Source organism: Trichoplusia ni, chromosome 14 (genome assembly GCF_003590095.1).
Source record: "Trichoplusia ni isolate ovarian cell line Hi5 chromosome 14, tn1, whole genome shotgun sequence".
NCBI classification, from domain to species: domain Eukaryota; kingdom Metazoa; phylum Arthropoda; class Insecta; order Lepidoptera; family Noctuidae; genus Trichoplusia; species Trichoplusia ni.
In genome coordinates, this window is record NC_039491.1 from 2,590,999 (window position 1) to 2,618,368 (window position 27,370).

The 27,370-nt window shown below is 37.6% G+C and overlaps 3 protein-coding genes across 12 annotated transcripts in view; 1 reads left to right on the top strand and 2 right to left on the bottom strand.

The window, feature by feature from the left end:
- LOC113500869 overlaps positions 1–1,174 on the bottom strand; it is an 87,134-nt gene extending 85,960 nt beyond the window's left edge. For 4 of the 9 annotated variants that reach the window (XM_026881778.1, XM_026881779.1, XM_026881780.1 and 1 more), the window contains exons 1-2: positions 963–1,174; positions 38–233 (exon numbers count right to left, since the gene is read on the bottom strand). In XM_026881778.1, the coding sequence (XP_026737579.1) occupies positions 38–139 (102 nt within the window). In that variant the 5' untranslated portion in view covers positions 140–233; positions 963–1,174. Of the gene's footprint in view, positions 1–37; positions 584–939 lie in introns of those variants that run through there. The other 5 variants (XM_026881775.1, XM_026881777.1, XM_026881776.1 and 2 more) reach the window with 5 other exon arrangements.
- A 2,355-nt stretch (positions 1,175–3,529) lies between these two features.
- On the top strand, positions 3,530–11,601 carry LOC113500604 (tetratricopeptide repeat protein 21B-like). 2 transcript variants are annotated; one of them, XM_026881457.1, is made up of 13 exons: positions 3,530–3,780; positions 4,234–4,340; positions 4,568–6,653; positions 7,050–7,335; positions 7,424–7,617; positions 7,726–8,118; positions 8,315–8,419; positions 9,089–9,260; positions 9,751–9,940; positions 10,351–10,554; positions 10,749–10,847; positions 10,926–11,044; positions 11,151–11,601. In XM_026881457.1, the coding sequence occupies exons 3-13, from the start codon at positions 4,719–4,721 to the stop codon at positions 11,387–11,389; spliced, it is 3,936 nt and encodes a 1,311-aa protein (XP_026737258.1). In that variant the 5' UTR covers positions 3,530–3,780; positions 4,234–4,340; positions 4,568–4,718; the 3' UTR covers positions 11,390–11,601. The 2 variants fall into 2 exon arrangements, with proteins under 2 accessions (XP_026737258.1, XP_026737259.1); XM_026881458.1 differs by lacking the exon at positions 3,530–3,780 and adding an exon at positions 3,787–3,947 and having other exon boundaries at positions 11,151–11,389.
- Positions 11,592–25,846, bottom strand: LOC113500605 (V-type proton ATPase 116 kDa subunit a). The gene is made up of 14 exons (XM_026881459.1): positions 25,682–25,846; positions 21,157–21,333; positions 20,103–20,263; positions 18,361–18,541; positions 17,854–18,030; positions 16,428–16,640; positions 15,426–15,576; positions 14,804–15,177; positions 14,539–14,648; positions 14,159–14,286; positions 13,301–13,524; positions 12,741–12,969; positions 12,180–12,351; positions 11,592–11,811 (listed from the first exon to the last, which is right to left on the bottom strand). Exons 1-14 carry the CDS (start codon positions 25,796–25,798, stop codon positions 11,712–11,714), a joined length of 2,514 nt encoding a protein of 837 aa, XP_026737260.1. The 5' UTR covers positions 25,799–25,846; the 3' UTR covers positions 11,592–11,711.
- Between the last annotated feature and the right edge of the window lie 1,524 nt (positions 25,847–27,370).

The window sequence follows — 27,370 nt, forward strand, 5'->3', positions numbered from 1 at the left end:
AAATGCTTGAATAAATACTCTTTATTGGTTTACTTACCCTCCTTACAGCTCCTCCGACACTGCTGGCTAGACTCTCAGCATCATAATGCCGGGAGAAGGAATACGGGCCCGGATGGCTCCGGGATACGCATTGCCCCATAAGCCCGTCACAAACAATAAACAAATCACATGTGTTCACATACAGTTTCACTTCACTTTACGTTCTCACGACTCAAGTCTCAAATGGCTTAAATCTGCAAGTGAAAATATATTATGACCAAATTGTACGAGACTGCTCGATGCGACCTAGTCAGAATTTTAATGTACGCCCACACTATTGAATGTTATGGAGCAGGTTACTAATATGGGTAGGACTAAAAAATCTTGAGATTCGATTTTGTTTTTTTTTTGTGATGTGTGTTTTGTGAGTTACTCCGACAGGCGATGAATTTTAGGATCAAATGTTTTCATGGATAATAATTTTGTTATGATAACAGCCCGAGTTTTAAAGCCTTGAAGACCTCAATTTTATTCATCTCTTTTACATGTACATATGTAGATTAAGAATATGTAGTGATTCATAGAGTCCTTAAATAGTTAAGTGATTCTGGAATATTCTGAACCACAAGTTTTTTGTTGGAACCGTTTTTTAACTTGCTTTGAGTAAAAAGTTTTGAAACAACCCACAAAGCATTTAATATTCGAAGGTTCATTTAAGTTATTTTCCGTGTATTATTGACTAACGCTAGCTATAATAGCTGGCAACTTACATTTAAACGGGTTGTTAATTTTATAATTATGTAAAAACAGGTACTTAAATTGATAACGCCGGCTTCTCAAGAAGAAGTCAAAGCTTAACTTTTTTTTGTTTTCAAGGCCAGATGAATAATATGAACTGAAATAATTTACTACCATATTATAATTTGCATATAAAAACCAAGATAAATCCAATTTAAGAACCATAGCCAAACAAAACAATATACCTAGCAGGTATGTTTAAATGCACAACGTTATATCACCGTACAATGTTCACAAACGGCTATTGAACCAGCTGATTACACGTGTTCATTCAAAACATTCGAAACACAGGTCCTTCACATGTTGCCGATGTATATTGTGTACGGTTGAGTGCACTGGCACTGTTGGTCGCGGATAGCGCGTCGCGCGCGCTGCGCACGGCGGACGACTGCGCGCGCGCGCAACTCCCAACCGCCACGACCCGCCACGGCTGCACGGGCGGCACGGGCCCGCCATCGACCCGAGACATCGCGATCGCGCCTGCCATCGGCCCTGCTGACTCATTCATAAACTTGAACCAACGGAATACATAAGTTTTATTATTTAAATTCATATCTGGTCGGTTGGTTGGTCGTTGCAGCCGAAAATTGTAGCGGAGTGGCTGAGTTCACCACAGCATATCCACTGCGCGCGACGTGTCTTGGGTTCGATCCCCGCGTAAGACAGGGTTTGTGTGATCCTCAAAAGCTTGTCCTGAGTCTGGGTGTCTTTGTGCATGTGACTTGAATGTTTATGCAACCCCTTTGCGACACAAGGATTAAATAATTTAACAGAAACTATATGAATACAACACTATCGTGAGAATCATTCATTAAGTATTAGGTGATGCAACGCGTATTTATCGGGATTGCCCGACTAGTTTCAAAGTCAACCGGAGTCCATAGTCAAGAACTGACGCGACTCGATCGCGAGTCAAACTGACGGCCGATTGGGTCCCCCTACTACCTAACAAGGACACTATCTACTAAGTTTTAGTCTTATGCCACACAATATGTTCACAAATACACAATATAATTAAGCCAGACTCACACAAAAATGTTACATTACATTTTAGTAAAACACCTTGTTTCTTACAATTAACAGATAAAAACATAAACTATTTGATAGGAAAAGTAGCTCACCACCTAGACCCGTGGTGGGCACGGTGCGGCGCGGGGTTCTCATCAGGACCGACGCCAGCCAGGCCAGGGCCAGGGATTGTCCGAAAGGCTACTGCGTCCAAGACTCACAAGGGGAAAAGAAAGACACTCCCTTCCACTAAACTCCAAGAGGAAAGAAAGAGGGTTTGGAATACGAGCTTTAGATAATATTTCTGATTTTATAAATTTTCCGGTAGTCAGTTGAACTCCTTTTCGTTTAAGGCACGTAGGTAGTACAAACGATGCCAAATTATTTTATTTCGTCTAACAAGAACGTCAGAAATGACAAGATCATAAAAAATATCTATGAATTCCGAAAATAAACGACATTACGATTAAAATTTACCGTGTAATATTTGTTAGTTTTTGAAATGTTTACCCGATTACCGAGATCAAGGCTTTTCTCAACAGAATCGTTGAAGCCGTTAAAGGTGATCAACGATGTTAGCAGGAAACAGTTTACTGTAACGACTGGCGGCGGTATGTGCAAAGTTTAATTTTAAGCAAACAAGAGGTATTTAGATACTTATCATTTGGTTACAAACACATTTTAAATAATTACCTGTTACATTTAAGACCAGTTGTTGCGCGCGACTTCATTAAGATATGAGTAAGACACCGGCAGGTACCAACCCCCTTTGATGCACTACATTTTCGCAGATAAAAAAATCTTCTATACCTATGAAAAAAAAAACAAATATTACCTATATTTACATTTTATTTCTATTTTTCTTCAAGCCTCACAAAGTCTGTAATTTATATCTTTCAGAATCTGCTATCATAGGATATGAGCTAAGGGGAAAGGAATTAAGATTGACTCATACCGAGGTCCCTCCCGTATGCCTAGGAAGAGGTGCCGGGGCCGTTTTAGCTAAGGTTTGTGATATGTTAATCTGTCATTTTTGTTTAGATTTATTTATTTTAACTTTACTTTAAAGTTACTTGTCCCTAAGGTACATCTAGATTGACGAGATTTAATTGAATACTGTATTTTAACTATTAAACGCCCTTTTTTATTTTCGTGAACAAATTTAATTTTCGAAGTTCCTTCTTTTTTCCAGCACGCGTTTGATCACGCAAAGAAGAATAAACTGGATGTGACTTGCGAATGTCACTTCCTAGCAAAATATTACTTGCGTAATCAAGATGAGTATAAAAGTATTAGAGTCAAAATAAATGAAGGTCCAAAAGATGTTAAGTAATTATCTGAACACAAAATGACATGAATGTGACTTGGCTTAGGTGTAATGTTCATTGAAATATTTTGTTTTTTGAAATTATGAAGTTTCTAATTTTATACGAATTAGGCAGGTTGGTTTAATCTTAGGGCAAGGTGTACGTACTTCAGGTATTTATTATACGCTGTAAGTCAATGTCAAATTATGTAAACCAGCTTAAAATAAAATCTTTGTATTTATTTCAGCATAATATTTGGTTTGTTTTATTTTAAGATACTAGTTTGTGGTCGTAGTACCGAAGGAAAGTAATTTATCCTGCCTGAATTTTTCGAAATCGCGTGCGTGTTTTCCAGCGCGGCTTTAGCGTTCTAGTGATTTCCGTTCCATTTCATGCAAGTAGACATTCAATGCCAATTGCCAAAGCTGCTAGCTATTATCTATTATCACTAACGTCAGAAATGACGAAGTCAAATAAACATCTGTGAATTTTGTAAATATTATCATATAAATTTACTGCGTAGTTTCGTGCTAATATTGTAATTATAACGTAAATCATTTTCAATTCCAACTGTTACTCTTTGTATTTGGAATGTTAACACGGCAACAATTGAGGCTTTTCTCGACGGACGCGTTGAGAGTGATTCACGATGTTGCTAAGCAACAGTTTGTTGTATCATTGGCCGGCGGTACGTAATAATATGTAAAGATCTTATATTCTGTGCTAATAAATATATCAAATTTAATGATATATGTAGTGAAGCCCTTAATATTTATCGCCGTGCACTGTGCGTCGCCTGTAATTTATAAAATACAAACCGGTAATACCACCCATATATCCATCAATGATATGAAGGTATTGTTTTATAACAACATTATTAATAACCAATATATCTTCACTGTTATCTCACAATTAGCTTAGGAATATGCCTTATTGATTTCAATAAATTATGTAACTGCTGTACAAAGCTCTTTTAGGCTTCTTGTATTACCAGAATGAAGTATTTAATAATATAGATGAGTGTCATTTTACTGTTGTTATACTGTAAATTTTATTTGCTTGTAACATTACAAGTGTAAAAATAAAAAAATAGCAAAACTCTATAATAAAGGAAAGACATCATCAAATGTGTTATTTGCAGAAGATGCTGTGTTAGGTTATAATCGCAGTGGAAGAGAAATAACCCTTATACACACTGACGTCCCACCATCATTTCAAGGAAAAGGTGTGGGGAAAATCTTGGCTAAGGTTTGTAAATACAATATGTATACTCTAAACAATAAACCAAAAATTATTATTTTGCTTCAAAAAGCTGTTAATAAGCCGTTAATAAATAACTTTGTATTAGATAAACTTATTAAAATCATATAAAATAGCTTTTTTTGTTTTGCAAGTACTGATACTTAAAATATTACTGTAATTGACAGAAATACAAAAGACATCCTTAATTAACAAGTTTTGTTGATTTTTTTCAGCATGCGTTTGATCATGCAAAAGATAACAAACTAGATGTGACTTGCCAATGTCACTTTTTAGCAAAATATTATTCAACAAATCAAGACAAGTATAAAAATGTCAAAGTTAAATTAGAGTTGGAGGATGAAGAGAATAATTAACTAATCAAAAATGGATGTGGCTTGGCTTAGGTGTAATATACATTATTATTTACGGGAAAAATGCTACGGTAGTTCTAGGAAAATAGCATCTAAAGCCTCTAAACAATATGGTGATGCAGCAGAGTTTTTGTTTTATGCTGGATTGGCTAGCATACTGGAAGGACAAGTGCAAAAGGGAATCAGTGAGCTAACTCCGTTACAGTCCGAAAAGGATATACAACTAGCTGTTGTAATTGCTTTAATATATGGATACAAACTCAGTAGTCCCACTGAGAGAGAAGCTCTGTATAGCTTAGAGTCTAAACTGAAGGAGGAGAAAAAGCAAGCTACTGCACTGTCTTTCTTCTATGCTGGTTTGTTCTTGTCATTAGCAGAGAAATATGAGAAAGCATCTGACTATATAAACAAGTCACTAAGAAAGGACCCAAATAATTTAGAAGTCATTATCTTAAAGGGTTGGAATGACATGTATATGAATTTAGGAGATATGCAAATGTCTATTCTAGATTGTCTTGAGTTGGCCCTTAGTAAAAGTGACAGAAATGTTGATGCTTTACTTGGCTTGGCGAAATTCAAATATTTTGCAAAAGATTATGAAGCTTCTAATCTTACACTGGATAGACTGATTGTTAATAACCCAGGACAAGTTGTACCACTCATAGAAAAAATGAAAAATGAATTTGCATTACAAAAATGGGAAGCAGTTTATGATACAATGGAAAGGATATTTCTCTTGGAACCTGAGAATGTAGAAGCTCTTAAGATCAAGATATTCATTGCTCTCTGTAAAAATGCAGATTACATAGAGGCTGCCGATCAATTGAATAAGTTCTTTGGTGTGTTGGAAAATGAGGAAACTCATAATGGATTTCAATTCTATAATACAACACAAATATATTCTAGAGTCTGTGGCAGGTCCAGTGCTGTACTATCTCAGGTTTACAGATTTTCGCAATATGCATCTGAAATGAATCCAGGGAATGTAGATTATTTGAGTGAGGTTGGATATCAATGCATCCTTCAAGGAAAGTACAAGGATGCCCTCAGTTTCTTCAAGGCAGCTAGTAAACTGGATAGCAACTCCATCACTGCACTTTGTGGGCTAACACTGTGCCAGATGTATGAGAATGGTCCAACTGAACAAATTGCACAACAAATAGAGTTATTATTTGAAATGCAGGGATCAACTAAACTACCTGTGCTTTATCACCTTTCAGCACAATTGAATCTCAAGAATTCTTCTAGTGCAATATCGTTTCTGAATAACGCCTATGAAACCAAGATAGCCTATGCCAGTCGCAATCCGTTTAGCTTAACGTACGTTAAAGATTTAGATCCTGATTTTCTCTTAGAAGTCTATAAAGAGTTCAAGAAACATTTACCTAAAAAGCCGTTTATCATAGTTGGATATTTGATGTACTCTCAAGAAGTGAAGAATGCAGTTGTCAATAACTGCCTGAAGTTGTTGAATGCAATATGCGATGCTTGTCCTGGTTTAATAACTGCGTTGTACGAGTTGGCGAAATTGAAGTTTCTCTTTGGTTTTGCTAGTGACGCTCAGAAATTAGCTCAGCAGGTTCATGAATTGGACAGCACGCATGCAGGCAGCCAGGTTCTGCTAGCACAGATATACGTACAGCAGCAGGCATTTACAAAGTCCGCGCAAAGCCTTGAGATGTGTCTGAGCTATAATTTCAAAGTCAGAGACAGTGCAATGTACCACTTTCTTAATGGGATAATATTAAAAAGTATTGGCCAGCATCAAGAAGCCCTGTCGAGTTTCTTGACGAGCTTGCAGATTGCTACGAGCAAGAGCAATGTTAGCAACGTCAACAGGGGATATGAATCAGATCTGAATATTATAGATAAAGCTACTTTATATTTACAAATAATTGAAATTCAAACTGCGCTAGAACAGTTTGCGGAAGCCGGGAAAACAATGCAGGTAAATAGTTATTGATATTCATAGGTCTGCCCATATAGCCGAGTGGTATAGGCCACTGCGCCAAACTTTAAGTGCTCGTCATAATGCGAGTACGATCCCGCGTAGTAAAAGAATTTCTGTGATCCACATGTAATTGTTCTGGGTCTAGGTGTTTTGTGCAATCTGACTCGAGTAAATGTGGCATGGTATTGACAGCGGAAGTCGTTAAAGAAAATGTTTAGAGTGTCTAAAATGTATTTATCTGGATGTAACAATCCATTTGATTGATAACAGCTGACCTTCTAAAATGGTGCTTTTTATGCACTTAAGGTTACACAATTCGAATCACAAATTTGATTTCCTGTTCTATACAAATACAGAGCATTAAAATTCTTATCTAATTAAATACGTTTTTAGGAAGCAATACAAGAATTTTCGTACACGACTGAGGAAAGTCGCCTTTTGATCGCAAGGGCAGATTTAGCCCTCAAGAAAGGTGATTTCGACAATGCAATAGATCTCCTTAACGAGATCAAACCAGGCCAGCCTTACTATTTCCAAGCGCATAGCAAAATGGCCCACATATATTTGAAAGAGAAGAATGATCGAGCGATGTTTACCTCTTGTTTCAAAGAGATTGTGAGTAACCATCCGATGGCTGATGCTCATACGATGATGGGCGATGCTTTTATGTCTATCCATGGTAAGTACAAAACAAAAAGTCATATTGATCTTTGAATATAGTATGTTGAAAAATAATGAATAATCTTTATGTCGTTTTTCACTTGTAGATCCAGCTCAAGCCGCGGATGCCTATGAAGCAGCTTTAAAAGGAAGTCCTAAAGACGTCCAATTGGTCAAAAAACTGGGCGTGGCTCTGATTAAAATGCACGAATACGATAAAGCTTGCCAACATTACGAGAATGCTATCAGATTGTTGGGAGATGACGAAGTGCAGTTTGAGTATTACGAGCTATTAATTAGGGTAAGTTATTTTTTAAATGTGATTTCAGCTAAGAGTTTTTTTTTCATTACTCTGCTTTCGTACTATAATGCCAAAAACATGCAGTATTACATTATCATTATATTTTAGCTCAAACAATACGACAAAGTGGAATCATCTATCTCGTCCGAATTAAACCAGATGTTCAACAGGGACAAAGATATCAGTACCCTCAAGCGTCGCGTACGATTCCTACTAATGCAAGCGAAGAGCCGGGAACTGAAAAACCCAACTTCTGCTAACGTTCACTTAATACTAGCAGAAGCCAAAGACCTTCAGACTGCTGTTGTTAAGAGAATAGAGATAGACATGAGAGGAGACTTACAAGAGGAAAAACAGCAATTGTCTAATATTTTATGTGCTTTAGCTAAAGCGAAGTCTTTGAAAGAACCGGCAGTAGCGGCTAATTTGTACTCGGAAGCATTGGTGCATTCACCAAGGGATCCTAATACATTATTGTTATTAGCTAAGCTCTACGCTCACGTAAGTTATCAGTGCGTTAAAATATGTTTGTTTTGTGCCATCAATTTAATAAATAACTTTATGCGAATTATCTCTTTTAGTCGACACTTTTTTGTATATTGGCAACACATGATAATGGAATTTGGAAACTACTGTGTACTGGATTTGCTACAATAGTGATTAAGATTGCATGTTCTAAATATTTTTTTACGTACAGATGAACAACCCAGAGAAATGTGAACAAACCTGCGCAATTCTATTGAACACCGATCCCAACAACGAGTCTGCTGCAGTTATGATGGCTGACCTTGCTTTCAGAAAAGTAAGTCTTATTTATTCAGCAAACATAATCAAGTTCACGTGTTATTTCGGTCACTATCTAAGTAATTCTAAGTGTTAAGTGCATTTTGCAATATATTGCAATAAACGCATTTGAATTCAATCACACAATGTATTTATAAAATACCGTTGTATTTGCTTTGTCTGTTGACATTGCCAAATTGTAATTTGACGATAAAAAGTCATGCATACCTAATTTGCAGGAATTGATTTTTTTAGGTTATCTTGTGCAATAGTAATAATATTTAGGTGTTCTAATTTAATGCAGAGCCACTTTAAATTGTAGCCGTTATTTAATTTTTCTGTCTTAGTAAGTACTAAAAGATCAGTCCAGGCCTTTGATAGACTAAGTTATTAGAATAAGAATACAATTATTATTCTTAACACCAATCGCAATACTGCAGGTCTAATAAAGATGAATATTTTAAAATTTCCGTAATCGACTGAATAATTTTCTAATCAAATACATTTCCTTATACTAATATTTGAAATGGAGTACTACAAGGTTTTATTTTAGGTCCATTCTATTTGTTTAAAAAATAAAGTTTGCAAGAAAGTTCAATACTACGGGAGATACTATTAAGTTAGCCCGTTAGTTCGCTCGTTCCTTTCTTTAAGTTGAACCTTAAAATAAATAATCATTTCAATTCAGGTGGACCTAGAAGCCGCACAGCGTCATTTAAATCAGATACTGTCTGTGAAACCAAAGAGTTGGGAGGCACTGGCACAGCTGATTGAAGTGCAGTGGCGGCGCGGGAAACTGTCCGAAGCAGAACAGGCTTTAGAAGCAGCTAAAGCAGCTCTAGGCGAAGAAGAAGATCCAGGTAAATTAAAATAGTAATAATGAAATTACCGCATTCTCGTAAGCTTCAGATTTACGTGCGCGAAAACACCCAGATCGCGCACAGTGGGTTGGCATGGTGACCTCAACCATTCGTGCAGTCGAAGTATCAAGTTAAGCAATGGAATAGTAACGGCGATTTAGGTTAAAAGAAAATCCTTTGTCTGGCTATCTAACAACGGAGATTATTATAAACCTGTGTGTGTGATTTTTATAGTAGTATAGTATAGTATAGTTTATAGCCTGTGTAATTTCTTCTGCTGGAAAAATGTCCGTCTATACAAAAATGTTTAACATTGATCGCCACGCTTGCTTACTGCGGGTTGATGATGCCCGATACCAATAATTGGAAATACTTTAACTAAACAACTTAAAATTTTTGTGATTCGTCTCTTGTCATCAACTGTGCATCATTGGGCCCCCACACTGAACCTTACACGATATACAGTACATAAGCCATACCCCCGATACAGGCTACTGGTACTGCTCGGGCGTGTGCCACGCGTACAGCGGGCGCGCCAACGCGGCGCTCCGCCAGCTGAACCAGTCCCGGCGCTCGGGCGCGTGGGGCACGCGCGCCGCCCGCCGCATGGTGCGCCTGTGTCTGGCGCATCACAGCCCGCACGACAACAGCGACGCCTTCCTCGGACCCGCTGATGACTCGTCAGTACATTGCATACAGATATTATTACTTCCAAGCAGTTCTTACTCTTGCTACAGTCGCGCAGAACACTCATAACTGACTCTGGCTTAGGCAAGGGGGAGTTTTCAGCCGCAGCAGCAGAGACCGATTTAACTCTAAACCGTGCCCTCGGCGTAGGTTGAAAAAATAAGGTCTTACGCTGTATTTTAACTGGTGCGACCAGTCGACTAGTAAAGTAACCGCGAATATTATTGGCGGTTACATTTGATTTCACTTAGTTTCTTTTTTTCTTTCATAAATTTGGATTGCTTGTTTACCTCATTTGGAAGTCTTATCTACTACACCATGAATCGCTATCTACTCAATCAAGAAAATAATTGCGAAAAATAACCTTTTTACTTGCGATAAACATGTTTATTGTCATTTGCAGGGATACAAGACTCTTAGCTCTCAGAACAGCCGAAAAGCTTTTAGGCGAAGTAGCCCCAATGGATCGAAAATCGTTGCAAGCAATGTTGCAATTGGCAACAAAACAAAAACCTCAAGCGGAGCGCGTACTGCAAGATCTGTTGCCATTCGCTACAGACGAAAGCTATCAAGACGACCCATATTTGATTCTGGCTATAGCTAATGCGTAAGTACTTCCTTTTAACATAGCGAAGGACAAAGGCCTCCCTAATAGCATGCCATCGAGATCTATCTCCGCCCAGCCATCTTGCGAAGATTATCCACCGTGCCTATGTCCAGCAGTGGATGAATATGAGCTGATAATGATGATGATGATAGCGAACGCATACGAAACTCATTGCTTTAAATACACTGTTTCAGGTACAACATAATAAAGCAACCAACTCGAGCGAAGAACATTTTGAAAAGGACAGTCTCAGCTATACCTTGGACACCGGAAAAAGCTGATGGGTTGGAAAGGTGAGAGTTCATATAAATAAAAAGAGACACTTTTTTAAGTATGTTAGAGCTAGTTGTTTATTATTATTATCTTTTTAGGTGCTGGCTAGAAGTAGCTGATAGTCAAATAAGTTCGGGAAGAATGGATGCTGCAAAGGAACTGCTCACTAAAGTTCTGAATCATAATAACTCTTGCGCCACAGCATACCAGTACTTAGGTAAGATATAGACATTCCTTTAGGCTTTTAGTTATTCATAAAAATAGTATCTATTTGTCATTGTATTCTTAATTAACCTTTATTTTTGTTTCCTTCCTGTTATTAGGATTTTTGGCTGAAAAAGAACAGAACTACAAAAGCGCGGCTCACAACTACAACAACGCTTGGAGTCACGGTGGTAAGAGCGATCTCGCCGTCGGCTACAAACTGGCTCACTCATACCTCAAGCTGAAGAAATATCCAGAGTGCATCGTCGTGTGCAGGCATGTACTTAAAGTGCACCCGGACTACCCCAAAATAAAAAAGGAAATATTAGAGAAAGCCAAGTCTAATTTGAGGACATAGATTTTTTTGTCTAAAAAAAGAATTAGGACCTAACATTTTGTCGAGAATATAAGCATACAGTGTTCGTGGTTTTCATGCAAATGGTTAATGTTGATTTACGTACACATGTCTGTGATGTTTTAAAGCACATTTTTTAAATTATATACGTTTGTATATGTCTCAAATAGGTAGTTATTGTAAAATAATTTTCAATAAAAATGCATTTGAACTTACATAAATATATTTGATTTCAACTCAACAGTTGTGACATTTCTGTATTACTGGAATATAAATGAAAAATACTGTTTGTATCTACGCTACTGTGTTTCTACGTGATAAGTGTTTATTCATCCTTGTTCTCCTCCTGTTCGAGAATGGTCTTGAAACAGAATGGCTGGAAGATGTATCCCAGACCGGAGTAGAACTTGCTCATGAACTCCACCCTGAGGAAAAAACGAAGGGTTATTAATTATAATGATTTGTATGGATGGTTTTCAGTGTGTTTCTGATGGGCTTTTAAAGCAATATATTCGTACTTTCACAATGGTAACAGCGCCGCTTACAGCTAATAGCACGATAATGCGTAATATTACAGCTGAATTCATTAGAAACTGTCCACATCTCAAGTGGTTGAACAGTTCTTAATTTGACATGGCCAAAGAAAACTAGGTTCTGCGTTAAGAGTGGTTATTTATGCGCGTCAAAATCTTCGATTACATGCGCCTATCCTTTTCGCCGGTTTCTTTTGGTACTGACACTAGATGGATTTTAGTCATTTTACAAGTACAGGTACTGGTATGTAGATACATACCAGTGCAAACGCAGGGTGTGGAGGAAAGCGGAGAGGCCCTCCATCATGACGAGGATGGCGAGAGTGAAGAGCGCCCAGAAGCAGAACGCCACGTACAGCTTGATGGCGCCGATGTAGTCGTGGTCCTTCAGACCGAACGTCAACACCATGTTCCACAGTACTTCCGACAATTCTGGAAATAATTGTACAATATTAGTATTTTTGGTCACTTATATGATTATTGTAAGTACTAGCGTGTACCATAATAACAATTCTTGTTGTTACTAAGTAAAAAAATACTAGGCGTAGGAACAACCATGGTTCGAGATGTATTTTTCAATTAAATCTGGTCGATGTGATGGCTGACACGAAAATAAATCTGATATGATCTTATCTAAAAAACAAGCCTGTGCCAAATTACTCGAAAGGCTGTTTAGACTAGACAAGAGCTGTTTAGTTTAGTATGGGTTATTGATATTTTTCTTTTCTTATGGTGTCCTTCCAACGGCCAGTATATCTCCTTCAAATCCTTCCATAGTTCAATGATAATAATTAAAATAGGCGTAAGTAATTCGTGTTTACCTGCGTGAGCAAGCGACAAGGCCCACAGTCGGAGATAAGAGGCTGTGTGTGAGATGGTACTGAGCACGTATTCAATGGTGTGGATGGCTTGGTGGATCATGATCTCGCTGAAGGGCTCGTCGTCGTGGTCGTGGCTGGCCTTCGCCGCGGGCTTGGGCACGGCGTCGGTAACGTCGGTCTGTTCCTGTAGCTCGATGCCCTGGTTCACGCTGCCGTTTGAGTGTTCAGGCTGGAATGAACAGTTAAAATTATGTGAAAGGTACGTTTGATCGTTCTAACATTGATCTTGACGCCCAGGGAAGCTCAGCTCAGGTCTAAACCTAGTTTTATTTTGATTCGATAAACTCATTAGACTCTGCACTCAGACGAGCGTTCTCACTAATCGAAGTATTGAAATAGTATGTGCGACAAGTGTTATTATGAAACTTCGCAATGAAGTTCATTTCAGTATGTCCCTCCCTTGTTCAAGATAGCAGTAACTAACTACTAAATACCATAAAGTACAGTTACATCATGTTTTACAAGTGTAAAATGAGTTAGAGTAAAGGCAGAGTATGTACCTTAGCGTCCTTCTTCTTGCTGGCCATGAGCAGGTAGAGCGGCTTGCCGAGCAGCATGACGGGTATGCAGCAGAGCGCGGCCAACACGAACACCCGCTGCACGGTGGGCTGCGACTCGTACATGTACTCCTTGCAGCCCTCCGCCGCCGGAGTGCTCGAGAACAGCATCATGTTGATGAACAGGATCAGCACGGACGGCGCGCAGCCCGCCTGGCTGGCCTGGTCTGAGGGGGAACAGAGGGTTAGTGCGCTTGCACTTGGCACTTAAGATCGGTGTGCCCTAGGATAACTAATTAGTGTCTTGAAACCTGCTTCTGAATCACCAGTATTTAATAAGAGAAGGTCTCTCAGTAAAATGAGTATTAGTGTGTTCAACGTGGTGCGTGTTGAAATGCTATGCATGCCCGCGCACCTATTAAATACGGGGACGCCTTACGGCGGTTCAGGTTTAGTCAGTAAGACTCTGACACTACCCACTTCCTCCCCCAAGGAGGTGGGTGTCCATGAGGATTTCCCCGCCTAACCAAAAAACAAAAAGCTTTAAGCAATCTTTTTGTTTTGGAGTGAAAAGTGCACTAGAACTTCAACCCACGCCGAAAACTATGTGAAGATTTCAAATCTCGCAAACAAATAATGCTTAATGCTGGTCCACCGTTGTTTGCCGGAGTCGCGAGGTCCCGTATGCGTTCCCGTTTCCGTATACATATTAATCATCGCCCAATTACATTCCAATTATTGGTTGACTATACCAAAAATAGTCTATCTACGGCTCCAAGTACGCCCTGTACTAATGCTCAATATCTTAATATTTAGGTGCAACAAATGTTAGGAATTAAAAAGTTCTGAAAACAGTGTTACCTTCGGCGAAGGTGCTGTAGTTGATCCACTTGAAGAACAACATGAATACCATGTACAAGAAGAGGAGGCACATGAAGATGACTTGCGGCAAGAATTCCAGGAAGATTGAGTAGCGGCGCTTGAAGAAGCTGTAAATAGAGCATTGTATTACCTACTAGGATAGTAGTATTCATTATTATTAAATCTAGACTGAAATTTCCAACTGGTAAGCAAATACTTCTCCACTGTTCTAGCACTAGTCACTCATGAGAATAATAGTAACCAATAAAAAATAATTTCCATCTATTAACAAGATAAATTTCATTGTTCTAACGCTTTGCGACGACGGCGACGAATAGCTTAAAAATATCATTATAATATGAAAGTAAGTTATAACTTACTTGTAGTTGACGACACTCATGCAGACACCGAAGATCATGTGCAGGACACCGAAAATGATTGACAGCTTCATTTTGTATGAGTTCAAGAAGATGATCTTGTTGTCAGCAGTCTGGAAAACAAACATACGATATTAAACTCTATACATAGGAGTTTACGATACAAATTGGCAAAACAGGAAGCTTCAATGTGTATGATAATTCAATAAGTTGTTACTGAAAATTTATAGGGACATAGAACATTAATGTTTTTATTTAAATATCTCACCTGCCAAATAGGATCAATACCGATGAAGTACGGAATGTCGCTGTACGACTCTTTAGGGTTCAATGTCAAAGCCGCATTAGCTTCCATGGTCTCGTTATCGTAAGGTATAGTCCACGAAGATCCGAAGATGTTCATAGATTTCGAGAAAATGTCGTTGTAGACCAAACCAGTGTACATTGAGAAGCAGCCCATGAGAAGAATGATGTAACGACCGGCGAAGAAAATGTTCCAGATTTCGTTGGTTGACTTTTTGGCGGCGAGGGAAACCTCTTTGGCGACCATCCAGCCACCGAACAGGGCCATGATGAAACCGTGGCCCAAGTCGCCGAACATCACGGCGAAAAGGAACGGGAATGTGATGATGGTGTACAAAGCTAGAAAGCAATAATTGTTAGATTAATGTTAGAATATATTGCCTTTCGATGAAAAAAAGGCTGTGGGTAGCTGGTCCAAGACAATGATTGAATATTCTGCATTGCTGTCTTAAATCTTATGCTGCTCTCAGATTATGAGAAAAATAAACACTTTAAATGGTCACATAAACTGCAGATCTTGACTGCGTAAACGACCACGGCCGTTCATCTAAACATTTAAATTAAGTGACAAAGTAATATGGTTTTACCTGGGTTACATTCCCTGTACGAGGCAACACCGTAAGCGTCGATCAGGTTCTGGAAGCCGCGAGTGAAGCGGTTTGTGCGGTTGAAGGTCGGCGGCTCCTCGTCAGACTCGATGCAGTTCAGGAAGGATGGGATCGAACTGCCGCACGCGTTCTATACAGTTTGAAAGAAAATGTGGTGGTTAATAGGTAGTTAGGTACAGAATTTAATAGTTAAGGGGACTTGAAACTGAGTGACTTTGTAAGGCCCTTAGGCTACCTTAAGTTGGTTGCATTTTAAAGAGTACTAATACTTTCATTCTTTCTGTTTATTCTTCGGTAATCGTAAGGCTTATTGCCTGATATCTGAGAATTGAAGCTATAGTATTGGTTTTAAAAAACAAATAATAATAATAAATCATAATAATAATAGATGCGGACAACATCACATACATTATTCTGACCCCAAAGTAAGTTGCTAAAGCACTTGTGTTATGGAATTCAGATACAACGAAGGTACCACAAACACCCAGACCTGTGACAATGTAAAATTGTGAATTTTTACATTGACCCGACCGGGGGTCGAACCCGGGACCTCAGAGCTAGCGACACCTTGAAACCGGTGCTCACGCCACTCGACCACGGATCCCTCTCTTTCCTAACCAGAACCCTAGAAATAGAAAGAAAGAATAAAAACAGATTCCCAAATCACGATTTCCCGCGATTTAATATACCAGAAACGTCTGGCCGGGCTGTGAAAAAGTCAGATATGACAGCATCATTAACGGTAAAACGGGGTGAATAGAGGCTTTTTTGAGGTGGATAGAAATAGAGTCTTTGTTAAAACTTGGACGTTTAACAAGACGAAATATAAAGATTATACTTAAATTCTCATGCATTTCATAAAGTAATTGTGTTAAAGCATTTTTATATTAGAAAATGCAGGCGACCCCCTAAAAAAAAAGTTTCTGTTCACCCCGTTTTACGATACTGTATATTAAATAACAATTTACGCTAACTACTTACAGATCCATCAGCCAAAGCCTTCTGTACATTGGGCAGGTCGGCAGTGGGCACCCAGCATTCTCCGATCAGACACTTCTTGGTGACGTCCATGTTGAACAGGTTCAGTGTGTGGTAGATAGCCTTCATCTTGCGAACCATGATGGTCCAGCTGGCCAGCTCCTTGGCAACGCTGGCTAGGACACGCTGTCTGTGATCGCGGGTCTGGTTCAACACCTTTTGAAGGAAAATAGGTTTTATTTTAATTGATTTTGAATTGTGTTTGGTTTGAAAGGATAGACAACAACTATTTATTTAAAAAACATTGCTCCAACATTAATTTTATAGTTTGCATTTATTGTTTTTTGTTCTGTGATAGCAAGGTTTATATTGGAACCTGTTAAATGACTGTTTTAATCCAATGTCTATAAAGTTCAGAATTAACTGATTTTGTATTTTCTTATTGCGGGTGTGGTTTAGATTCTGTTAAACGATATTTGTTTTTAAGAGAATGTCTATAAAGTAAAAAACATATTGATGTGATCATAGTGAATTATTTGGTCATGTTAAGATATATTTGGTAATGATGAAATTTGATTTATTTTTAAGTTCTTGCAGCGTAAAACTATTTGTACTACTTCGAAACGTCAAGAAAGACTTCAGATGAGATGTTATCTCTCTCTACTTTTGTGTTGCTAAAAAAACATTGACAAGGATAGATTTCAATACGTGATCTAAAAGGTATTTGTACAGAATTTCAAAACACGACGCAGTAAGTCATATAATACATTAAATATACCTACTGAAACGGTCACGTAGGTTGTAGAACAATGTACGAAACTAACACAAATATCTGTATCGCTCTCAAAACATATTTTATTGACGTCCATGTTCTCATAACATAATACATCATTTATCGTCATGCTTGGAAGTTAATTTTAACACTACAATAAACATACTGGATAATGACTGACCCACTGTACAAGAAGACATTTTTAAGTCTGCTAGAGAGATTGTAAAATCATTTAATTTATTTGCTAATATGAATACAGAAAGAAATACATGTTTTTAGATTCAAGCGATGCCAGCGTATGGGCTACGGTTTAGACAAAAAGGAATTCAAGTTATATTATAGTTAGTTTTATTGTAATAGAGATAATATGTGTGTATTATACGCAGTGACAGCCGAGTGGTATGCCCATCGGTCTGCCAAATCAAATGTTATAGCTTCAAATAAGTAAGTAATTATCACTTGTTGGAAACAGTATTGTATACCATCGTGATTAATCCAGCACGCCTGATAATCTTCAAGGGCGTGTTTAAAACCACTTCAACGTCGTGATTGAATAACTCTGATAGTGGCAGTACATCAACCATACAAACAGAAAAATTACTTATACCTCCACAGAGGCCGAACAAGTACCTTATATCCTTTAAAAATGCTACATACCATGTTAAGATCTTCGAGCCTGGTCCTGACGCCCTTGACCATGTCCTGTCGCTCGGTGTTGGAAGGCGGGCAGGGGTAGAGCGACGCGTGGAACCCGGAACACACCTTCTTGATGCGAGACTTCAGCTGTTCACCTTGGAAGAAGGCCACGAATACCGTCTTGTAGATCTCATTGCCCTGCGAACGGGAGAATGATTGAGATTTTTTTTTGGTTCTGTTAAGAGAAATCGTTTTGAATCAGGTTGAGGTAGAAATTAGAAATGTGAATCTTAATTCATATGAGGTAGTGTTAGTTTACAAAAAGATATTGAAGACTAAAATATAATGCGTTCGAAATTAACGAACACCAATAAAATAACACAAACTAAATTTTACTTTATTCTACTTTTGCAATAGGTTTTTGCTTTACCGTATAGTATTGAAAATTACTGCCAAAAGACAATATTGTAGTATTGATCAGCACTTTTTGTACATAGAAAATTATCATAATTCCATAAGCATGCTTACAGTAGAAGGGTCCTCTAGCGGCTTGTCGAGCTCCGCGCGGCGCAGGAAGACGTTTCCCCGTGAGATGCGCCACAGCATCCTCTCGAAGGCGGGCACGCGCTCGCGCTGCACGACGCCCGCCACGAAGCCCAGCCGCCCGCGAGCAGCCGCCTGCTGGCCCGTCTCGTCCGTGATCAGGGACCTAGCAAGGAGACTTACTTTATGTAGGTACTTTTGTTAACATAGATGTTAAGAAGTCCAAAATTCTAGCCAAAGAATGAAGAATAGAATAGCTGAAGTTTAAAATATTTTGATAACGTGGTAGAGCTGTCGAAAGCGGCAAAGTGCTTAAATCTATACTTAATGTATAAAGCTGAAGAGTTTGTTTGTTTGAACGCGCTAATCTCAGGAACTAATGGTTCAAATTTAAAAAAAATCTCGAGACCATTCATCGAGGAAGGTTTTAGGCTATATACCACCACGCTGCGACTAATAGGCGCGAAGATACAATGAATAATGCCGTAAAAACAGGGAAAATTATTCATCTTTGAGGGCTTCTGTTCAAAAATTCCTAACTTATATCTTCTAACCACGCAGACAAAGTCGCGGGCAACAGCTAGTTTGGAATATAGTATAAGCGAGAACTCTGAAATACTATCAGGAGCTAGCTTAGATGTGATTTTTGAAAGAGTCAATGAGTGTTGGAAAAACCTTTCAGATAATATTCTGGAGTAGGAACAAAAATACATAACCACATCCTTTTAAAAAAACAACCTAAAATTTGTTTGACATCAAAAAATAAGCAGCGAATTGATTAAATACATTTCATACAGGTTCCAACATTAATTTTCTCGTCCATGACATAATATAACCACCGTCATAGACAAGTCATGACGTCACATGGACCAGATTCGAAGTGATGTTAATAAAAATGTGCTAATTATTCAATCTTTTCTTCCCTCGTAGAGTTATAACAACGTCATAAATTGTGGTTATGTATTGTTATATTCAATTGATAATTCGACCTTCTATTTAATGACGAAAGTGTCATCTTCTTAACTTAACTTCTTACTTAGGTAAAATATATGACAATTTTCTATGTATAAAACACGAGATATAGCTGATTTTTCATTAAAACGTTATTCACGTATTTTCTTTTTCTTTGCAAAAGTTTTACGGACAGGGTTTCAGGTGACATCACAATTCGTCATTCATCACACAAGAATTGATAAGGGCTTTGTTTATTCAGTGTCTCAGACGTTGCTTGCCTTAAAACCCTTAATTAATTTTTATTATCACTTCCTAACAAACATGACTCAAGCGTAAATCTACACCTAAAATTAGCAGACATACATTGTAATATCAGATTAAGATTAAGCTCTGTCACCTTTCATGTTAATTTTGGTATTTAACCTAATCCTAAGTAAATTGGACACTGGAAAATTCATTTCTTACTCGCTATCTCTGTCAATCCGCTTGAAAATGAAAAAGACGGCATGACATCACAGTACGACTTTTGCTAGACTAGCTATTGCAGGCGGCTTCGAATACTACAAATCGAAAATGATCGGTAGGGAAAGTAGAATTGCATAAAATCGGGATAAAAACTACCCTATGTTTTGATCCAGCTTAAAAACTATCTGTGTACCAAATTTCGTCCAAATCCGATCAGTGGTATTTGCGTGAGAGAGCAACAAACATCCATCCATTCTCACAACTTTCCCTTTACAATATTAGTAGGATATCCAATACATTCTACTCACTTGGTCATGGAGTCGATGCCGATCTCCTCCTGCGCGATGAAGAACGCCTCGGTCTTCTCGAGCACGTGCTTCAGCTCGGTCAGCTCGAGGTAGTTCTGTTTCAGGTTCACGGCGTTGTGGGAAAGCTCCAGGATTTCATTTTCTGTCTTCTCCAAGTGAGCCTGTTGGATAAGGTTAATTTTAGACTTTTTCTCTTGGTGTCATGTTAAATGATAATACTGTTTTGGGATCGAATAATCCACGCAAATTGCTAACATACCTGGGCGCCATTTTGATGACGTAATTTGACAGTACATTTTTATTGAATGCCAATTTTACTGCTGACTTGTAATGTCGTCATTTTCACTTAATGCGATTTAGTTCCTATCTGCTATCAATTGGCCAGGATTATACATTAAAACATTTATTATTCTTTTTCGCTTTAAATAGTAATTTACGAAATTAAATTGGGACTTTATATATCAAACCGTAGGACAAAACGTTTTTTAAACCCAGAAGAGAAAAATATTGCAGGCAGTACTCTAATTGCAATAATAGGTTTGTACGTTAAAAACAGGAAGTTTAACATAAGATTAAGTAGTACACGCTAGTTTCTTCCACATTACGTAGTCAGCATTCATTAGTAATCTTTGAACCAGTTTCTGCAATTCTAATTATATGTTTCTTTTCTAGTTGTGCGTTGCAATTGTCATGTACGCACTTATTCATATAATATACAATATTCATATAGTCAGCGCATACTACTGCGCAAAGTTTTGCTGAATGTAAAATTAGACTCTCAATATTCTCTCATATCATGATTATGATCATGACTAAAAGAGCTCTGATAAAGAAATAAGTGGGGCGGTACGATTGATGAGAAGGTGGAGACCACTAAGACACATAAGCCCATAGTAATCACAATTCAAAATCACGTGTATTGTAAATGTCGTTCTCAAATAAGCAATTTAATCAACCCTTAATGCAATAATGTATCTTATCTACATGATCAGGTGGTACAAAACCGCTTGACACCTTTATTAAAGGTCTATCCTTCTTCGGGGTAATATCTCACCTCAAGATCGATGATCTCCCTCGGGTTAGGGGCTCTGGGGGCTTCCTTGACCGCGGGGATGTGGACTCCGTCCTTATGTACCTCCGCCTCAATGTACCGCAGTTTGCGTTCCATCTCATCGCAGCGACGGACTTCATTGACAAACTTACGCTGGAACGCGTTGACGTCCGGATTCAACTGGAAACAGAAGGTTATGTTAATAAATTAGGGATTAGTGTTCATAGGAAGATGTGTTAAGTGAGTTAAGTAGACATCTTGGTTGTTTGGATAAAAATGGATCCGGATTTGGTCTGATGTTGACGTATGTAAGCGCTGTATATACCTACTAAGTCCTTGCTAAGATTATTTTTCTCCGAAATTATTTCGTCTCAAATATGACTTCATACAATACGTTGCAGGATGACTGTTTTCATGTTGTACATCTCAGTGCCATCGAACGCTAAGCTGATATTTATTTAATCAAAATGCTTATTTTTACAATCATGTTTCAAATAATTACCTATTGCTGAGATGTCGTGCTAACAGTAAAGTCTATTACACTTAGTCATAGTGACACCATCATCGAGACCTAACATTGTTCTTTAACAATAATGTTTAATTGTGTTACAAATGTTACAACAACTAGTGACATAATGTCTCTATTTATAAACAGTATAGTAAGTACTTTCAGTAAACATTGTAAGACCCGAATCATAACACTCTCTTGTGTATGGTGAGTACACACGCGTTCAAATTACTATAATTAAAAATTCTCATTAACATAATACAAGTTTCAAGAAAAAAATCATTAGCTACAAAATTGCTTTGAAGATATTGTAACACAATATTCAAGAAATTTATTTTGAGCTTGTCTGCTCGTTAAAATTGTCCTCTATTAGACTTCATTGTCGATAGTCCATAAATGCCGGCGGATAATTATGTTTAATTTGTTCGACACTTCAGTCTGGTGTATTTTAAGACAAAATTATCAGGTAGGTACCTATTTAACAGTAGATATATTGTATTGTCAGTTGAATACGATTACTTTTGAAATATGGTTTGACATTGTAAACTGATAAAAGACAGATTTTGTATGTTTTACAAGAATGATGATAATTAATAATAATAACAGATAAAGGCATCCAGATATTGAAATTATGTCCCCTTGTTCGCCTTTAAAAAAGGACTGGATCTGAAGAGAGGTACGAATAACACATATGAATTTGGCACAAACCGCTGCTTATCTAATTTAAAACCTAGATGGAAATATCCACTACAGCCAAATGAACAATGGCGTTGTAAAGCTTAGCCTTAGGGTTTTACAAAAACTAGACAGGGCCGCGATATAACTAGATGTCTAGATTGGGAATAGGTAGGAATGAATAAGCAAGGGCAATTCCGAAGGTTGTCTGGAAGATATCGCTTTTAGCGATAAGACCGCCATTGTACCCTAACATTGTATGTATTAAGAATCACTGCTGTAATTCCATGGTGTACAATAAAGAATATTCTAATTCTAAGGGCAAACGAACCAAACTTCGGGACGTCGGTGTCACAATAACGAGGATGAAGTGGAGCTGCGCAAGCCACTTGACAAGAGGAAGAGGCGGCAGGTGGACTATAGCGGTGACAGAATGTTGGCTAAGGCAAGATAAAAGAAGCTTCCGTCTTCCCGGAGTCGATGATATAGTAACGGTCTCAGGTCAAGTCTGGATGGGGCTGGCACAGAACCGTAAAAAATTGACATGAGAAATGGGGGACAATGGCTGTGGATGATGCCGATGAACCAAGGAATTAGAATCGCCCTCTAGAGTTGAGAACTATGCTCAACAAAGAGTATTCGGACGGACTAGATCTTACATTAACATACAGTTTTGGTCCTTTTGGTAATATGGGCTGAATGCAAAAAGACTAACGTTAACGTGTTTTTATAACTCGACTTATTGCCTAATAGAGCTCAACTATGTATTTAGTATAAATATTCCTTAAATGTAAGCATAGATAAACTGGCAATGCAAAGCGCGTTCTAGTTTTATTTAACTAGTCGTATGACGTAATTGCACGACAAAATTTAAATGTGTAAATAGTTTGTCATATATTAGATATTTAGTATTTTAAAGTCAAGTATTTTCCATCTAAATCGTACAAAAATAAATAACGGGGAAAAAGAATTAAAATATTAATCTTTATTTCTTCGATTCCCATCGATTTTTTTATTTTATTTCTCAAACGTAAATTGATCAAATTGGATGTGAATGAGTGAATGAAATTAACGCTTGTCGTTTTACCTTTATGTGCATCTATAACAGCTTAGTTGTTACGTCTGAACTTCTAATAAACTTTAAAGCATTTAATCTTTGTAATTGTTTAATGTTCACATATTCTTTTATTATCTTTCTAATGGATTCAAAATATTATTTGCTTAATAGATACTTTAAAACGTGTAGAGCAAAATCTCGTCTCAACTTTGTAAGAATAAATATCAATACACGATGCTCAGAAATCAAAAAGTATGACACAGATCGTGTCAAAAAACTTTGCCCGTTCAAGATTATAGTTGTATAACTATATTGGTATAAGATTTATTGATTAGAAATTACCATCATGTTTACATAACACTGTGCGAGTGTTTAGTGCGTGGGTGAGATGAAGTACCACAGAACAAGGCTGTGAGAAATAGTTCAACATCTGTAGAAATGTTACAAAATGCCCTGTTTTAAAAAATATTCGAATCGGAGAGTTGAATGACCTTGTTGTCACTCTAATATAACACAGCTAAACAAACAGGATTTAGTACTTTAAATTCGGCGGCATAAGTGTGTGCACGTGCAGAAAGACAAACACAGGTAAAGAATATGGGCTATAGAAGAACCATCGTAAAAAAATACATGTTTTGAAAAATTCCAGTATTGAGTTTCATTATTATTAAATAATTACTGGGTGACTGGCTTTTTTGTATTTGCAGAGCTTTCTAGCAAGAACATGATACTTTCGCGACATCTTCAGCCAGACAAATGTTTTTACAGAGAATCGTTTGGACTATGAGAACGAACTTGAGAGTAACAATGTAAAACAAAACCTACTGAGAGCTAATTTACATTATCTGCATATAATTACGCCATAACTACGGGAAGAGCAATAAAAAATACAGTAAAATCTATTGAATTACTATAGGATTTAAATAGGTACTTCATTGTTTTAATGTTTTCATTATATTCTCACATATGATTTTTATGTGAATTCTATGTTAATAAAGTCATTGTGGTGTAAATTGCGATCAGGTGTCATGGCGGAAACCGGTCCGGCGGGAGGCCTAACCTTAGCGGCCAAACATTGCATCCTTCGTCATGGTGAGCCAAGACTCGCGAGGCGCACGCGCAGATGCATTGCGATTTTATTCCGCTAGTATTGCGTATGACTGTCTCGACTGATTTATCATTGAATGAGTTTTATTCGTGGGTATAGTCATTTAAAGAAATAGTTTTGATATGAAAGTCAATCTTTTAGAATATTAATAATTGATACTTATTAAAAAAGTTTAAGAAAAAAATTATACATCAAGGGTATTTAAATTTCCAACCAAAGGTTATATTATCTGTGTGCAATAAAAACCTATTTTACCTCTCCTGCATTATCGTATGAAACAATCGCTCAACGACAGCTTACTTTAAGATATAAAGTATTATAAGATAGTACAATACACACAAAAACAACATCATTGATCTCTAAAGTCTAGATAAGAACACAAGTTCATGTTTTATCTCAGTCCTGCCACTCAAGCAGTTGCCAACTGACGGTAAGATACCAAGTAGTTCTTAAAACTCATGAAATCATTCCATTACAATGCTTAATGAAAATAATTGTCCGAGATGAAGACCTTCACAACACTATTTACATGAAACAACTCGATCATTAGTCTTATCAATCAAAGAAAAAAAATACCCACAACCTGCATAAGGAAAAATATTTCAACTGCTACCTTTTACAAGCAACTGCGATCTGACAGAATAATTTATGCCCGTGTTGCATGGCCGCGGGCGAAGACAGACCTTGCTGGACCACCTTCAAGTGGCCCAAATTGCCAGCTCGCTAACCTTACCCGATCGAACAACTCCAACTAACTCGTCACGCTTACAACTTTCCGATGATTATGCAACGACTTTTTTTTCGCGTCACTAGATGAGTATAAATGGTAAATGCGAGAGGATGTGAACGTTATATTTTTTGAAATTTGGCCTTATAAATAATATATGTGCATGTATAATCACGCTGTCAAATTTAAGAGTAATTGGCACAACTGAAGTCCGGAAAGCACTTCCCTATGGTGTTTATGAACGTTGCCTTCAAAGTTTCAAGGTCTGAAACAGGTATTGCGAAATTACGAATTTTACGTTTAGAGAAAAACAGTTCATGTTTATGAAGCCTTGTTCAGTGATGACGAAGATTTAACATAATTCTCCAAATCAACGACTCATTGTTTCTTGGATAAATAAGATACCATTTGCATTCAACGGCAAAAAGAGGAAATTTTGTGATTAGTACTTACGTCTCTAAACTGTACGGTGCCGGCTTCTCCCAGCTCGGACACGGAGGTGTAAGCCGCCTCGGGCTGTATGAAGAGCTGGCATAAAGCCATCTCTTCGCTGCGGAACATGGCCCCCATACTGGTGGTCTATTATGCCCCTCGTGTTTCTGAAAATAGACACACACCGCATTAGTTTAATTACCCTAATGAGCAGCTGTCAAGAATAAAATTAGAAAATAAACACAATTTTTAAGAGAAATTTGATGTTTGCTAGTAATTTATCTGCAACAAGCCAGTGGATGCTATCACGAATGTGGTATAAATAAAGTATAAAAATTGTAGAAAAATCACTTGTATGTAAGTACGGCAAGCCGTAACTAATTTCACTTAACATATAGCGAAAAAGAATTTTGTTGGCGTGAATTAATTCGATCCATTGCATGTTATTCATCAAAATAGTCGGAATGCTGCTATAAACGCATGGTGCGAGCCTTTTAAGAGCTGAGGTCTCACATTGTGCCGGCCGCGCACCTTATTAGACACCGGTACATGTGTCAGTGGAAGGTACAATGGGAAAACGTTCGCAATTGATTTGGCGGCCTCTGATTGAAATGGGGGCAACTTCAACTTATTATCATTCAACTTCGTCACAAGGTTGACTTATGATTACTTATTGCAACTTATCGGTATCGTGTGAATTGACAGTCTTGACATTGCATTGCTATTAACTGTGGCAGTGGCAATATTGAATTTACTTGTTTCACGCTAATAATTAATCTAATTGGTACATATGAGTCATAAGTGCAGTTACTGTCTCCGGAGTTTCTTTGGAGGTAAAAAAGCAAGTTGAAAATAGAATGTTATCGATTTCGATAACAGCGTGAAATGAACGCAAGGCTAAGAGTGCTAAGACACAATGTTAAGTAGTACTTCAGTTTAATGGACAATGTGACCTGGAATGTGCTTTTGAATTCTCAAATGGGTTTATTAGCCGCTTATCAAGTAATACGCGATAAGGAACAATTAAGTAGGTCTTAGCCTGCAAACTTTACATTCGTACTAAAATAAAACTCATAAAAATTGCAAAAAGTTCTGGATTTTTCGTTAATATTTGAATTCAAGTGCACATGAATGGTGCAGTTAACCTTCGTACCTACACACGCAATTACTGCGTCAACATTCGCTCGAAGATCCGGCCTCAAAATTAATTAGTCTTTCAGTTCTGATGGTGTAGAATAATTGCAATACAATCAACATGGAGTGACTCATTATACCAATTACTGTTATTGAGTGCACCGCTTTTTACGAATTAAAACTCGAACGAGTTGTGGCCACTAACCGTGACACAAGATATTCGACACGCGTGCTCATGCGTGCCACCACTGTTTTCAAAAGCAAACAGTTTCATTAGACATTATCGTCTAATTAAGATCATGTAGGTAAGAGGTATTTGTAGGCCGTCACACACTGATTGAAAATTGTGGATTTTATTGTATTATCGTTTATTACAAGAATTTGTGTTTGCAGAAACGGCGATACTTTTCTTCAAAATGTTTGAAGAATGAACGTGTTTAAGAAGTACGTGTTTTTTTTTTGGTAACTAGTATTGGGTATATTGGTTATTACCGCAATTAAATGCTACGTAGGTAAGCAAAGGAAATTTTCTTACAGCCTTTGAACATGAACGTGATTGATCTTTGATCATGATTA

Coding starts and splice junctions, on each gene's coding strand:
- LOC113500604 (XM_026881457.1), top strand. CDS start 4,719: ATGGATGTGGCTTGGCTTAGGTGTAATATACATTATTATTTACGGGAA. Junction 6,654..7,049: donor AAGCCGGGAAAACAATGCAG/GTAAATAGTTAT, acceptor ATACGTTTTTAG/GAAGCAATACAAGAATTTTC. Junction 10,848..10,925: donor AAAGCTGATGGGTTGGAAAG/GTGAGAGTTCAT, acceptor TTATCTTTTTAG/GTGCTGGCTAGAAGTAGCTG.
- LOC113500605 (XM_026881459.1), bottom strand. CDS start 25,798: ATGGGGGCCATGTTCCGCAGCGAAGAGATGGCTTTATGCCAGCTCTTC. Junction 14,649..14,803: donor GTATTGATCCTATTTGGCAG/GTGAGATATTTA, acceptor TTTGTTTTCCAG/ACTGCTGACAACAAGATCAT. Junction 12,970..13,300: donor GCAAGAAGAAGGACGCTAAG/GTACATACTCTG, acceptor TGTTCATTCCAG/CCTGAACACTCAAACGGCAG.